Source organism: Stegastes partitus, unplaced genomic scaffold (assembly GCF_000690725.1).
Source record: "Stegastes partitus isolate 25-593 unplaced genomic scaffold, Stegastes_partitus-1.0.2 Scaffold82, whole genome shotgun sequence".
Classification (NCBI taxonomy): domain Eukaryota; kingdom Metazoa; phylum Chordata; class Actinopteri; family Pomacentridae; genus Stegastes; species Stegastes partitus.
Window position 1 is genome coordinate 76336 of NW_007577813.1, and position 15702 is coordinate 92037.

At 42.5% G+C, this 15702-nt stretch overlaps 1 protein-coding gene across 2 annotated transcripts in view; it reads right to left on the minus strand.

Annotated features, from left to right (window-relative positions):
* prkd3 (protein kinase D3) overlaps window positions 1-15702 on the minus strand; it is a 46122-nt gene that overhangs the window by 7621 nt on the left and 22799 nt on the right. The window contains exons 3-11 of one of the 2 annotated variants that reach the window (XM_008276858.1): window positions 12387-12525; window positions 7238-7369; window positions 6560-6717; window positions 5439-5631; window positions 5275-5352; window positions 5007-5193; window positions 4358-4481; window positions 4046-4123; window positions 356-632 (exon numbers count right to left, since the gene is read on the minus strand). In XM_008276858.1, the coding sequence (XP_008275080.1) occupies window positions 356-632; window positions 4046-4123; window positions 4358-4481; window positions 5007-5193; window positions 5275-5352; window positions 5439-5631; window positions 6560-6717; window positions 7238-7369; window positions 12387-12525 (1366 nt within the window). Of the gene's footprint in view, window positions 1-355; window positions 633-4045; window positions 4124-4357; window positions 4482-5006; window positions 5194-5274; window positions 5353-5438; window positions 5635-6559; window positions 6718-7237; window positions 7370-12386; window positions 12526-15702 lie in introns of both variants that reach the window. The other variant, XM_008276857.1, reaches the window with a different exon arrangement.

The window sequence follows — 15702 nt, forward strand, 5'->3', positions numbered from 1 at the left end:
GTCTATAACTTCTTGTGACAGCCCTATTCTCTAATGTGACGCTTACCATCCTTTGCTGCTAATGAGCGTCTCTCATGTGAATCATTAAATCATCGAATTAATCTTTAACCGCACAACTTCGAATGACAGAGACTTTTTGGATCTCTTTGGAAACCTAAAAGAATGACATCTCTTCTCCGTCCTGACCAGTGACAGACGAGCTCAGTTTAGTCACGTTCACTTGTCGTCTCCAAACAGTGACCTCAGCCTCACTTCCTTCTGCATGCTAAAGCGGGGCTTACCCTGCCCATCAAAAGTTAACGCAAGTCAGAAATAATATGTAAATACACGGTTTCAGTAAGTAAGTCCTACTTACTGTGATCTTTGCCCTGGCCGGCAGCACTGGCCACACTGGGCTGAGGGGTGACAGGCATCAGGGCCTGTCTGATGGCCTTTTCCCAGCCTTGGGCCACTTCCATGCCGACTCCTGAGGCGGCCAGAGCGGGGCTGTGGTAGTGGCTGCCGTTGTTCTCCCCTACATAGTAGACCATGGTGGCTGTGATGATCTCAAAGCAGTGAGGGTTGCTGCCCTGGGCCAGGTTACTGTAGTCTCTGGACTGCTCTACCTGGAGGATCTCAGACAGGGGGATTTCCTGTGGAAGTGGTGAGGGACAGCTAATAAGAAAAACAGACATTTCTCAAAAAGGCAGGCATTATTCAAAAAAATGTCAAGCGAGAGCTGAAGGTTTCGTCTTTCTTTTCACAATATTTCAACACCGAGGCACAAATGACATCTTTTCATTTAAAAAGAGTGCAAAAAAAAAGGCATGTATGCACATCAATATAATTGCCTTGAATAAATAAAATAGAGGACAAAAAAGAAAACTACTTAAATACCTAAATGAACAATTAGATAAATACATTTTTAAAAATTACACAAAAAGAAGCAATACAATTTTGACTAGACACAAGTACCTTTAAATAGTAAATATATAAACACATATACATTAGTTTAAAAAAAAAAAAAGAATAAAAGTTTCCTCCTTAGCTTTAAAAGAGACGATGCACAAAAGTAGATGTTACATTCTTAGATGAGTGTTGCCTCATTTTAAAGAAATTAAGACAGAAAATCTTACCAGAGCAAAAAAAAACCAAAGGATGCAAAGCTACAACTACACAATAAGACATCAAGCATGAGGTGAATGATATTGATACAGGTAGTAACACTCACACACTCCAAAAGTCTGCACACTCAGTAGTCCAGCTCTAACTTTCTCCTTTCCTCTTCTCTCTCTTATGAGCACAATCAGAGAGAAGAGTTGGAGTGCACTTTAAAAGTCCCCCCTTCCCCTTCAAACTCACTGTCAAATCAAAGAGAGGAGGGAGGGTCAAAACTAAAAAACACAGAAAATTTCCAGCCAATGGGGGCTCGAGAGGCACACGCTGTCCCCTCCGCGTGGCTCACCACAGAGTATCAGATGAAGTGCTTGCGGTTAGCGGAGCCGGGTCACGTGATCGGGCCCTGCGGCGGCCGAAGTGCTCTGGTTCCCTGATTACAAGGCAGGGCCAGCCAGAGGCCCCATCTGAGCACGAGCTGCTGGCGCTACCGCTAGCCACTGAGACGAAAGACAAGGCAACTACCGTTCCTCCGCAGGGTAGTGTGCGAGTGGGTGGGTGGGAGTGTGTGTGTGTGTGTGTGTGTGTTTGTGGGTGGGTGCAGTGTTTCAGTGTGACAGGACACAGTCTGGCAGAGACAGAGAGAAGCCCCCTCACCCCATAAAAGGTTCTTCAGAGAAAGCCACAAGTACAGGGGTCTCATCTTCAAACGAGCAGCCGTTATGGCTTCCAAATGGTGAAAATGGCTGCCATGCCTGGCAAGCAAGCCACCACGCGACCACCACTAATCAGATTGGAGGTATAAAGAAAAGCGGAGAGGGGAGGACAGTGGCCACACACTGATGAGCAGCAGGCTAGAAACTTCAGGGAAATGAAAGGAAAATGGCCAAGACGGACGATTTCCCGGATACCGATTGAGCTTAAGTGGTTTCTGCAAAAAAAAACAAAAAAAAAAACAACAACCCCAAAAGAACCTTTTTTCTCCTATATGTACAGGACATCTCTTCACGTTATCTATCACTGATAGACATCTTTGACTCCGTAGAAACAGACTTGGAACAAAGACCAAACTTTGGTGCATGAAAAGAAGGGATTTACAGCTAGCCTTCAATTAGCCTCCTGAAGGTTTTAAACGTAGCTGAGTGCCAAGTTGATAATAAAGAACCACATAAAGCCGCCAGTAAACACACCCTGAGGAGTCGGTCCCCGCTGAGGTTTCCTCTTCAAGGCTTTAGTGGCAGGGGATGAAGGGTGTGACAGAATAATTGGGAGAAAAGGGAGAGGGAATTACGTTTTTTTGTTTTTTTTTTCAGCCTTGTTTCACAAACAGCGTGGATGCAGATAGTACAAAAGAAAAAGAAGAAAAAACAGAACTAACCACACAGCTGTGTATGAAACCGCCACCTGTTACAAGAGTGAACTGATGGCTCTCGCTCTGGAAACTCTGCATCCTACACACCGTCCCACTGCGAAGCACCTCTGACCACAGCTCAAGGAGGTGTCAGAAGTCACAAAACACACACAAAGCGACATGAACAATAAAATAATCACACACCCCCACCTCCACCCTGCACACACACAACCACCGACACACATGTGGAAGTCTTTACCTTGCAGGCTGTAGTTCCCTCCCTCAGGCCTCAGTGTGTAATTACTGCGCTATTAAGCCCTTGCGGCAGTGTAATGACTGACTACGGTGCTGCCACTGAGCGGGAAGAGTCACACATTCTCCACAACTGGTTTAACACTTTTGAAATGACAGCATTTCACTCACTTCACCTTACTTACTTTGGCTTAAAATTTAACATTTCGCTGTCTGGTGTTTCAACCGTTTCCTAAAATAAATGCTTCTCAAAAGTTCTTCTGTATTCTATTTTTTTATATATATATCAAGTCTGAATTTCGACTTTCACTCCAAAACCCCTTCAAATGTCCCGTCTGCTCTGTTAGCGACAGCACAATAGCTAAAACACAGCAACCCATTCACTTCACACAGGGAAGAGGGTGCCGGGTGAAAAACCACAGGGGAAATTTCAGCGGGCCGGACTGACCTCAGGGTAGTTTACAGTTGCAACACGGCAGCCATTAAGCTGAGTCACACGGCTACCACTAGTTAGATTATTTTTACATACCTCTCATACATGTGACAGATAATATTTCCCATAAATATGACAAATACGATCACTTCACTTCTGAATGATAAGACAGGAGTGAGGTGGTACATTCTGAACTGTGTGGAGCTACTTTGAAGACTTCATAAAATGAATTTACCATAAACTCTCCAATTAGCAGGGACTGTCCCCACAACATTGGTTGTTTGAAGGATATTTATCATTTCAAATAATGTTCCCTATAGGGATTAGTGTTAACTGAGGCAAAATAGTTTCACCACAGACTATGCTAGAGGATAACAAAGGGGAAAAAAATCCCCAAAACAAAAGCAAAAAATGTTTTTAGGATGTTACCAAGGTTTCAGATGACCCATTTTTTTTTCTTTAAATGTTCCTCTAATGCAATACATTAACAAAGCAAACATCCTGTAATATTGTGAGGATGTTTTGGGGATGTTGTAGCTGATTATGTAACGCTCTTGCATATAATGTTAGAAAATATTACTTGATAACACAGGATGGACGTTGGTAAAACATTGTAAGAATGTTTTAACAGTATTATTACCAAATATTTTAGAGAACGCTGTCCTACTGTTAAGAAAAACAACCTAGGAACTAAAATTTTTAAAAAAAATCCCACTGGAAACTACGCTAGAACTTTGCAGAACGTTTCTTAGAACAAAAACATTCTTGTTAGGTCAACAATGAATCACCCAGCATTAAACTGAGCAATTTTCTGACATTGTAATGGACGTTTCTGTGTGTGTGATGTCTGATGAGGAGGAGAGATGAGACATGTTTTTCCAAGAACAAGGCAGAGATGATAGTTTTAAGCTTACTTTGTAGAACTTGGCTCCGGTGTCGTTCTGGAAGAGACTCAGGCTCTTGCTGTCCAGCCTCCAGTAATGTCTCTTCCGCTGTTAAAGGGGGGAAAAATGAAAAAGTTAAGTCTAAATGGCAAAACTTGCAACACCCGCCCCTCTATCAGTATTACAGAAGTGCAAGATTTTATTTCACAATTAAAATACCTTCTGTGCTGAATTCAACACATGTGAACAGCTTTGGAGAAGGATTTTTCCCCAGCATACAGGCTAAGCGCAGCCATTTCAGGCTGGGCTCCTCTGCTGGGCTTTTGGGGTTATCAGTCTTACCAGGTTGTCCCTGCTTGTATAATGAACCATCCAGCCCTCCTTCACCACAGTGGAGCTCCGCCTCTTGGTGTGTTTGATGGACTGGACCACCCGCATCAGAGGGATGTTGCTGCTAGTGGAAGGGCTAGACACATAAAAGCAAGATTTTATTAATGATGATCGGAATTGAAGTTGTCTCGGAGCTAAATATAATAAATTACCAACTGGCTAAATTTTAATCCACCTATAGACAGTTCATGAAGCCTTCTATATTTGCTTTTGTAACTATCCAGTGTCTGGTAGGTAGGAAGTGATGCGTTTTATGTTTGCAGCAATGGCAGCACTGCTGGAAACATAAAACGCTGCTGCTGGTGTAGAATAAACATAGAAATTGGGCAGTTAGACCTGGTGGTTAAAACATAACCGCAAAGTCCCCGGTTTGAATCAGGCCAGTGACCTTTGTTGAAATTCCCCCCCGTCCACACACACACTTCTTGTTTCCTGTCACTCTTTGCTGAACTGCTCAATAAAAGTAAAATGCCAACAAAAAAAAATCCACCACCGCTCCATCGACATACAAGTAAACACTGCCACCTATTGAAATTCATACATCACCAACAAAAATACAAAACAAAATGGACAACAGGTGATTACATCTACATTATCGCACCTAATCGTCTTGATGGGCTCCTCGTCCTTCTCTCTATCCAACAAGGGAGAATCCATGTCGAACATCCTCTCGTCTGGGGTGGACGGTTCTTCTGGATCGTCCAGTCCTCTGCCACCATCCATATCACCACTGTCTACCTCCATAGTATCCATGGTTGTGTCCGAGTCCGGCCCAGGGCTGGCTGGCTCTGCGCATTCATATCAAACGTGCAGTTATTTGAAATTGCAGATATTTGAGATAATTCTTTGAGACCGGGAGCAGAGCTTACCTCCGTTGAAGTCCACCTCCCCTAAACAGTCTCTTGGTACCTTTGAAGCACACCTCTTATGGCAGTTGAATCTGCAATCTGGAAAATGGAATGTAAAAATGACTGGTAAATAATTTAAAACATTATTTTTTTTTCTTGAAATGAACCACAATGTGTGTTCCTACCTTTACATTGCATGCCCTGGCGAAACAGACCCTTGAGCAGACGCTTGCAGTACTGGCAGATGGTGGGACGAGTGTAGGTGTGAATGGCGAAGGTGTGCGGCACCTTAACCCGCGTCTTCTCCATCCTGTCCATCCAGATAGGCCTGCCGCTCCAGGACAGGATGCGCTTCCCTGCCTCCTGATGGGACCTCTGCTGCTGGGGTTGCGAGGGATGGAAAGTAGAAATCAGAAGGATATTCGTAAGAATTAAAAACCACATGCAGGAAGGGAGCAAAAGGAATAACAGAGGAAGAACAACCTCAAAGGGAGTATGTGAGTGGTAGAGAAAGACAGAGTGAATAATGACATGGCAGCAGCAGAAGAAGAAAAAGAAATGAAAAGGGGAAAAGAAATCTGTCATGCAGGGTTAGCATGACTTTGCATAGTATTCCCAATCCCAGTGGTCTAAATACGGTTATTAGATTTGTCATGTTTTACCACATATGAGCATTTCGTTGTGATTTTAGATGAATAAATCAAGCAGTCAGGAAGCCACGGACAGAAATAGGAAGGGCGCTTTCTTCATTCTTTTTTTTTTTTTTTTACGCCAACAAGTGAGTAGATACATAATCTTGGACTTCAGCGGACTTTTTATGTCATTAGCATAATTACATTTCCTGATGACCTTTTGCAGGGACACAGACAAGAGGGGAATATTCTAGTGTGAGCTTATGCAAAAACTGTTTCATAAGACCTCGCTGAGGATCTCTCCACAGAGCTCTGCGCGGCTCAATTCAATTTTCTGGATCAGTGGTATTCTACAACATGGCCCAGGAGACTCACCCGTGGAAAAAAGCCAAACTTGATAAGTTTAGAAACGTTTAACAGCTGAGGCAGAGCTTGTGAGCCGCATGTGGATTGACTGCCTCGAATTCTTGGCCAGTTCACCTGGCCTCCAGTCTGATTTAGGATGATGTCAAAGCTGCAGCCAGTTCATTTTATGTGTGGATAAATAAAAAATCACCACATTTCCCCCTTTCATTCAGAGGATAAGCAGATACTAAATTCTTTTTACATTGCTCTTTGTGTTTGTTCATTTCTAGCCAAGCACTTAAGTCATACTTGAAGCGATGAGAACTCACCTCATCCAGGACGACCACTGCATTTTCAGCTGGTAACGGCCGGGGGACAGAGAGAGATGGTCCGGGCAGCGAAACATTGGACAACCGCCTCTTCCTGACTCCAGTACAGTTATTTGGGATCTTGAAGGCACAGCGCTTGTGGTAGTTTAGCCCACACCCTTACAACACAAAAACATAGATGACATCAGTCATCAGAACTAGGAAACAGATTTAAAAAAAAAGGAACATTTCAGTTTAGAAATCAGCCACAAGATGGCCCCACTGATAAACGGGCACCAGTTAGAGAATTCAAAACGAGGAATGTTTCAGGGCTTAATAAATCAACTTGTTAAATCTAATTCAAAGTGAGCGATGACTTCAATTGCAGCCTAATGACATGAAAACAAAACAGTGTAATTGAAATCTGAACTAAAAAAATGGAAGGCAAGGCAGTGAGCCATAACTCCATGAGATCTGACAGTCAAGCATGTCAGTGGCTACAGTCCCCAGACTAAATTGTTCATTCTCAAACATCAGCGATGTAGTGTGTGTGAGCGTGGATGGTGGATACAATAAAAGAAAAGACAGATTTCAAAGAATTACCCCTGAAAAGTGAAGTAAGAGGTTTTGGAGAAGTGAAAAGATTGACAACTACACAGCTGGCTCTGCAGCATTCAGTCAGGTTCGTGTGTTTCTAACCTTCACATTTGAGCCCCTGACGGACGAGACCCCATAACATCTCCCCGCAGTAGTCGCAAAAGGTGGGGGCCTTGTAGGAGTGGACATAGAGGGCATGGGGTCGGATCTGGAAGTCTTCAACTGTGGCTTGAGCTGAAAACAAAAAACATGTGTTGAAGCTAGAACATGGCGAAAGTGAAATACATCTATAAAACAGAAGAATCTGGAAAAAGATGAGAAAAAGATGAGAAAGGAATTGAAAAGACAAAGAAGTATATTTGGGAGATATTTCACACAGTTTTTAATATCAGACGAATATTGCAGAGAAACTCTCGCTATATGCATGTGAGCTTGTGGAGGGAAAACTTAATGTAAAAGAACAGCACGGATGATCTTCTGTGCAAGTGCTCCACTAGTAACAAAATGAGTGCCACATCCTCGTTGCTGCAGTGGAGGGCGTCACATCTGCAGTGGCGTAATAGTTCCCTCTATCAAGTGATAGGGCACACCCATAAAACAGCAGAAAAATGCAGTATTATGCCATTATATCAGACCATCTTTGTCATTTTCACCAGAATATCAGATCCAGTAGAGGTTTGAATAAGTCTCTCTTATTTTGCCTTCAAGTCTCTGCTGTTTCTTTGTATAACAAGACACACTGAGCTCATTGTGGGAAGCAAGACTTGGCTGTGAGTCACCAAAGATGTGAAGATGAGTAAGATATGGAGGTGAATGCTGCCAAAAACTGTCTGTGACTGCGACTGAAGCTTCTCTTCTCTCAGCGTGTTCCTTGCTGTTCCTATGCAATCATTTATGTGACCTCTCTGACCAACAAGGCGATGGTTAATCTTTACACTCGGGTTAAGGAGCAGAACCTGTGTGGTGGCACCGGTGATGTCATGTGGAGATTCTTTCCTTTCAAGTGATTCAACAAAGCACATCTTCCCTCGAACCTGTCAGTCGTTGCTGTGGTGGGCTTGAACAACAAATACAACGTGGTAAAAAAAAAATTCCTTTGCTAAAAATCGGCACATGCTACGTATCAAGACAAATGAAAACATCCTTTCAGAAGGAAAATAGTTTGCGAATCCCTTACATGTTACTGACAGCACAAAAGCCAGTCATGCTGAATCACTCTGATCTGTTAATTTGAGAAAATAACGCAACATTTTCACTGGCGGGAACATGCACGGGGACATTTCAGGGTCAAACCGAGTAAAGACACCAACTTTAAATCAATGTTCTTAATCATGATGTCAGTGCCTGGAAGCACTGGGATCAAATTCTCTCAGATGTTCATCTTTTTTGCACACCACCATTAGTACTAGAAGACATTATTTATGATGCCAAACTTTCCCCCCTCTGTTTCAGAGAACTCTGATGGGATGATGTTCACAGTTTGGATTTGATTTGAAAGAGAAGAAAGAACTCCGGCAGGTCACATGCCATGAGGCCAACACAGCTCCCTGGCACACACACATGAAAAGCAGTATTCATGAGCTTTTTCACACACGTCTGCAAAACAACTGGCCGCTTCTTAGCCGGCGCAGTGTTACGTAATGCTCGTCATGCTAATTAGCATCAAACAACACCGAGCACAAGCCCGACAAGTTGTTTTTTGCAGCGCTTCTCACGAGCGGAGAGGCTTACATGAATGCACTATCTGTTTGCTTTGAGGCACCAAAGTTTCCATTTGGAGGCCAAAAGTTTCCCTCTGACAAAAATAAGTTTGTCATATTCATGACAAACAGAGGCTATTGTAAAACACCAATTTCACGCTGCCATTAGTGGTAAATAAGGAGCTTGTGAAAGTGGGTGGGAATTTAAGAGGAGTGAAAAACAGAACAAAGGGACAATCGGTCAGGCCAAACCTCAAACCTCATGGGCCGAGATGGCCTGCGCAGTGTCCGCTGTGTCCAGGGCCGCCCCGCACATCAGAGCGTGTTTACACTCCGCGGGTCTACTACAATCACTTACTGCAGCAAAAACAAGCCATTTTCTTTGAGCTCACAGCCAAGAAAAAGCCACTTCTGCCTCCCTCTTGCAGAGAGGGAGATATTCAGACGGTCTCTCTCCCACAGCCGCGGAATCCAACAACACGCTGGTTAAGGAGAAGTGAACGGAAGATGACAGGAGACAAATTGCGGGGCGGAAAAAGGTTCATATTTTCTCTGAACCAAATGAAAGCCTTGGGAATGTGGATCTCTTCTTTCGTGTTTCTCAAACAAAGATCAAGTATCTGACATGCAGAACCCTCTGATGAAGTTCATTGAGGGTTTGATGAAATAAAAATAAAAAAATAAAAAAAACTGCATGTGTTGCATATGTAGCAAAGCTGATATCTTCTACAGTGGTTCTCATCAGCTCTATCTCAGGTTATAAATCGTCTGGCTCCGCTGTCGGAGCTTACACCTGCAGATGGATTTGTTGAGGTAGGGGGGGATTAGAATGAGAGAAAGCGAGGAGGGAAAGAGAGCCACAAAGACTGAAACAAAAGAGAGCACAAGACAAACACAGACAGTCAGAAACAAAAAGAAGGAAGTTCTCCAGTCTTTAGTCTACATTCCTCAGAGCTGATGCCTGAAGTATCCTCAGATCCTGAACCCATACAATCATCCCCTGTCTAAATCCCTGCAAACAATACTCTCAGCCCAGGAGAGAGGGGGAGATATTCAGCACAGGTGGTGTCAGGTGCTTCCCAGTGGAGACAGATGGAGCAGGAGAACAGATTAAAGCCGAACAGATACTCTAAGCCGTTTGTTGGTCTCAGCACCGCAGAGGAAGCTGATTCATTTATCACAGGAAATGACAAAGAAAAACCAAACACCTGTGTAGCTGCTACAAAGGTGCACAATCCGATGGAAACTGTGATGAGGAGGGCTGACAGCAAAACTTTTCACGAGTGGTTTTTCTCGCAGCCGTACAACATAAAATTGCACAAGACTAATATTTAGTTTGGACAGCGAGTAGTAGTGAGTACAAAGGATTCTCACAGCAAGTACCTGACCCGCTGAAGTGCCCTTGAACATGACACAACAGGCTGTGTTTACTGGAAGGAGTGTCAACTGTGACTAGGCACAAAATGTAACAAGTGAAGCCTCCTCCAGTGTATTAGTTTTAGACCATTGTTTGGACTTTAAAACACTTGGTTTATACTGCATGGAGGAATTTTATATCCATTTTTCTCCTGTTTTGGAAGTCTAAAGAAGCACGACCTTAAGTTTGTTTGGAGTGAAGCAGACTGAACCAAAGATGTGCCAGCAAACACACTGTACTGTATTACAGGCTTTATGTAAGAAGTGACAGAATAAAATAATAATTTTTTAAAAAAAAGGTCAAACTGTCTACATGATACGTTGTGTACTGTGGGTGATCAATATCTTTAATATTTTCTTTCTACCCTCCCCCCTTAAATATATAGTTCACAGCATATTAAAAGTCTTCTGCTGGGTTTCTCTTAAATAAATCACAGTTATCTTTATGTTTGCAGCTGCATTCAAGTCATTGCAGTCAACGTTTGGTAAATACGTCTCTGGTTTTTTGACCCTGAGCTTCCAGTAGAGATGACACAAATCAGGCTCATGTCTCCAGGTCAACGGATTGATCAATATGGTGTCATTTGATGAGATTGTTATTGGTCGGGGGCTGCCACGACCCTAGTGAGGACTAAGCAGTGTATAGATAATGGATGGATGTTATTGGTCGCACAATTGCTGTTTTACTCTCACAGATAGAAAAGTTCTATATCACTCGCCGTCCATGATTAATCTATTATTTGTTTTGCAGCAGGAAGAGACAACGTGTGAACTCATTTATCAGCTCCATGCTAACTGACATCATGTTAACAAAGTCATCAACATGGCATTTTGTTCAGACACCCAAAAAGTAGAGTGTAAACTTTGCAAACAGCATAAAAACAAAAGCAGTAGGCTAACTTTTCTGCATTAGGATGTCCCCCATCATTTGTGTCCAATGTTCCACACTCTGAATGTAAATACATCAGAATCACAGTGACAGAAGCATCCAGCCACGGCTTCGACAGCTGCAGCATCCACCAATATCAGCAGCTACAACCACGCCAAGCTTAATGTGAAGCGTCTTCTCTCATCAAAATGGAAAAACTATGTCGTAATGGGACTTGTTAAATTACATAACTTAGTTAAAATGATTTATTATGCTGCAAATAGTAGCCTATCATGTTTATTTATAATTCTTTTAAGGCTAGTAACTCTCCCAGATCTCGGGAGAGTACACTCGGTGCACTACAGCTGATTTAGTTAATCTTGAGATAACATGCAGATTCTGTTTTTCTCCCCGTGACCAATCAGATGATGACAGGGCAGATAAGATTGCAGTCAACCACGATTCTGTTTGGCTGACTACAGCGCTGAACACCGAGTAATTTGGATATCTGATTAGAACATTTGAAACACTTAAGATACTCACATGAAGTTCTCTGTGTCAGGATAAATACAATCATTTGTTCATTCTGTATTTGTGTATTTGCCAGACACAACTATTCAAAAAAGCTGAATGAGTGAAAGTTTTTCTCCCTCACAAATTCTGTAAGTAACAATTTATTTTAGTTCTACTTTTGTTCGTGTTTTAACTTAACTAACTTGAGATACTACGGCCCCATTTACACTTAGCAAAAATGATGATGTTTCAATGCATCTGGACCTTTGGTTGACACGTAAACGAAGCTACAAGTCACTGAAAATAATCATATCTGAAAACTCCGGCCAAAGTGGAGATCTGGAAAAACTGTCTTTGCATGTAGACGAGAGGAGACAGAGTTTGACGTCACAGCTTGCGACAAAAACGTGATCAGCGTCATATGTGTGTGACCCATGTTTACAGTTTTTCAGTAATTCGTGACATTCATTGTTGTGTTTTTTTCCAGGATTCTGATTGGTTAGCATGGCTTTATGCCTTTCATTACACTGCCCCCTATAGGTTTGGCTCATAGCAGCTCTTAACGACGTGTTTATGCGGGTCTGTGTAAACAAAGACTTTTTTGAAAATGATCTGGTGTTTTTTTGGAAACATAGATCCGTTTTTGTAATTACCTGGCTATGTGTAAACGTGGCCCAAGACAGTGTGCAGAAATCACCCAACACATCTACAGTAAATCGACAAATTATACATTATTCCACTGCTTCTTACTTACCAGAGAGCACCACCTCGATGAGGTCTCCTTCATGGATGTCTTCTACTGAGGTCAGCCTCTGCAGGATGTTCTCGTCATTTAAGTCGTGGCGGAACAGCAGGATCTTGTCGTACATGCCAAAGAAGCCACACTCTGGAAACTGGAGAGAAATGGAGGTACAGATGAATATATATAACTACAGTAAAGACGCCAGAAAAAACTCTAAACCTTACAAATGAGGGAGGTAATGTGTCTATATATGTCCAACTGTGGTAAGTCCACACCTAGTACACAAAACAAAAACAGATTCACATCAACCTGGTTAGTCTGACTCATATTTACAAGCTGTTCTATTGTAAATCTCCTGCAAATACACTCAAGCACACGTACACTTGAATTACATCATTTCCAGTGGCTTACATCACCACTTCTACTGGGATTGTAGTGTTAAGAATCCAACGGCTCAGGAAGAGGGCTCCTGCTCAGGCGTCCTTTCCTCCCTTCAGAGGAATCTACGCTATAAAGTAGGTGGAAATGCAATTAAAGGGAGCCATCAGTAAAGCCTAATACCCGTTTTCCCCACCGCAATCAACATGAGTGGCTTGCATTTATATTCATCATGCCATAAAGCCCAGGTGCTCTGCTTTGGGCCTGTTTTACGAGCAACGCCAGAGTCTTTTATTTCACACAGTTTCCAGGAATTTAGTGATATCTTAATAAAAACCAGACACCGCCATAAGCAGTGCATTAGGTGTGTGTTTTATATATTGAACTGTGTACACATAAATCAAATCATTTTCTGCTCAAAGACTAATCATGTGGACTGAAGCTGGCCATGACCCCTAACTCGGCCGTCACCGTCACTGCCAGTGTCGTGTCCAAAACAAACCTAGACAAGCTGGTCATGAACTAAAGCTGAGTAAACCAACTTAAAGTCACGTGATCAAGGAAAGGGGTGGCCATGAGGGTGGGACAGGGAGACTGGGAGGAGGAGGAGGAGGAGGAGGAGGTAAACATCCTGAGAGGAGTAGAGGAGAATCAGCGCACGGGAAGTGCAGCGCCAGTCAATACTGAGTCACTTCCTGCACTGAGGGCAGCCCATAACCTCTTAGAGAGCAACGTTCTTGTCACAGGGATACTGTGTAATTAAATTACTGTATATGACCGCATGCAGGGTGCAGTGTATGTGCACAAATCTGCTGTACACATGTTACATGGTGATGCTTGCGCCCTGCTGCAGTGTGTTTTTTCTCCGCACATCTTTCTGATTTCAAAAGGAAATGTCATGCCATCAAAAGGTCGATTCAAGGAGAAACACAATGAATATCTGTTTGGCACTCACCTCTCCTCTTCCCTCATATTTCTCAGAGGTCAAAGGAGAATTGTGTTTTCAATACCAGGGAAAAGGTTCTCATCTCCTGCACGGCATAACAACACGTTTGCACACCTGACAGCACGGAAAAAGTAGATCAACAACAATCATCAGCGGCTATTCAAAGCTCTCCTGCATGGTTTGTATTGAAGTGGGAACTGGGCCACTGCAGTTTTACACCAAGGCATGAGCCTGGTCTTGATGCCAAGCAGGCTGGTATTGAAGGATCCACCAGCTGTTTCCCCCTGAACCAGGGTCATGCACAATGGGCCACACAGAACAATGCCATTGTGGCCTGGGAGAACCAGGGGTTGGCGCAGTGTCTGGGCACGGGACATGTAAGACACCTGGAGCTTTATAATTGCCAAGAAACACAGAGACAGCAAGACAGATTGATGGCTGGAAAAACATGAGTGTATCAGATGTTTTGTGTCAACAAAGCCAGAAGGATGAAATGCCTAAAGGTAGAAAAAAAAAAAAAAAGAAAAGTATTTTGCAGAGAAAGTGATAACTACTAAAACTTGTTGTGGTGCTGGTGGTTTGATAAGACGTTCCAACAAAGGGCCTCGACCTTCTGCCCCCAACCTGCCCTCTGATCTCCCTCTGTGGAGGGGAACAATTTCCCCTCAGGGATCAGCAAAGTAGAACATCACAACAAAATACATCACTTCTTGTATGGAAATGGGTTTTTCCACTCAAACGGCCTCCAGTCACAGGATGATTACAATACCATTCATGAACCGCCTATAGGTTCACTCCAGGAATAAACAACACGGAGTGTAAGGAATAAACATCCAATAGTTTGAGCATTAATCCTCCTCAGGGCAATGCAACAGGGGTCAACCATGCTGATTACAGGATCACATATTCAGCATTTTTCCTCATTTCTATATTTCTATTCGCGTAGTTTAATCGTAGCAACTGGACCTGCTTGAGTTTGATGATGAAGCCTCTTGGATGAGAGGTGAAACATCTTCATGAGACTCAAGCAAGTCCAGTTGCTACAATTAAACCATGAGAAAAACCATGACCTGGATGACTGAGAATCTTCACAGGCATCTATATTGCTATTTTTTGAAACTGATTTTGAATAAAATAAATTTATTTAAAAATATTCTACTGTGGCTCTGATACAGCCGCCCTCAGTGGTCTTGAGCGATGTCCACAGCAGGAACACTAACAGCCTTGAGGGACAAGCTGAAAAGTTGTCTTTTGATTTAAACACATGCAAAACTATAAGTAAACACAAGTATTTCACCAAGTTTTGTGTTACTGTAAATTTTGACAGCAATGTTTTTTATTTTTACTCCAAATATATATCAGTTCCAAATGTCTGTTATTGCTCTCCTTGATTACAAATAATCAGTATAGGAATTGTCCCTTTAAAGACACTGTTTAACCCCTATAATGTATGGCATATTGGACCAACCAGGCAGATATTATTATGGGATATTATTTCTGAAATGATGCACTGCTGCTGAGCGTATCAATTTCACCTCTACTATACTGGAATGGATCTCCCAGGCAATATTATCCTGCACAACTGGAAAACATCTTTATGTGATTCGGATTAACTGACCCTCATAAATATGCCATTTATGAATATTGCCCTAAAAAAATGGAAATTCGATATCAACTGAATGACTTTGTTTTTAAATTGTCTTTTCAAAATGACTCCAAGCTTGTTAGTTCGTCCAAAATGAACAGTACTGAGGTTGTTCAAGCTTAAATCTTGCATTCTGAAATAAAACTTTATCCTGATTACCAACTGGTCTTTAACTCAGTGGTATGAGCAGTTAAAGCCTTCTATGTTCTGTTCATATTCCTGTGACTTTTCTCCAGAGGCTTCACTTTCCTGTTTCAGTCAGAATAAATGCTTTCAGGCCATGTGTTGTATGTATCAGCCCTCAAAGACACCAGTGACCTGTCAGGGCGGATCTTGCCCTGTGTATGCTGGCAAAAGGT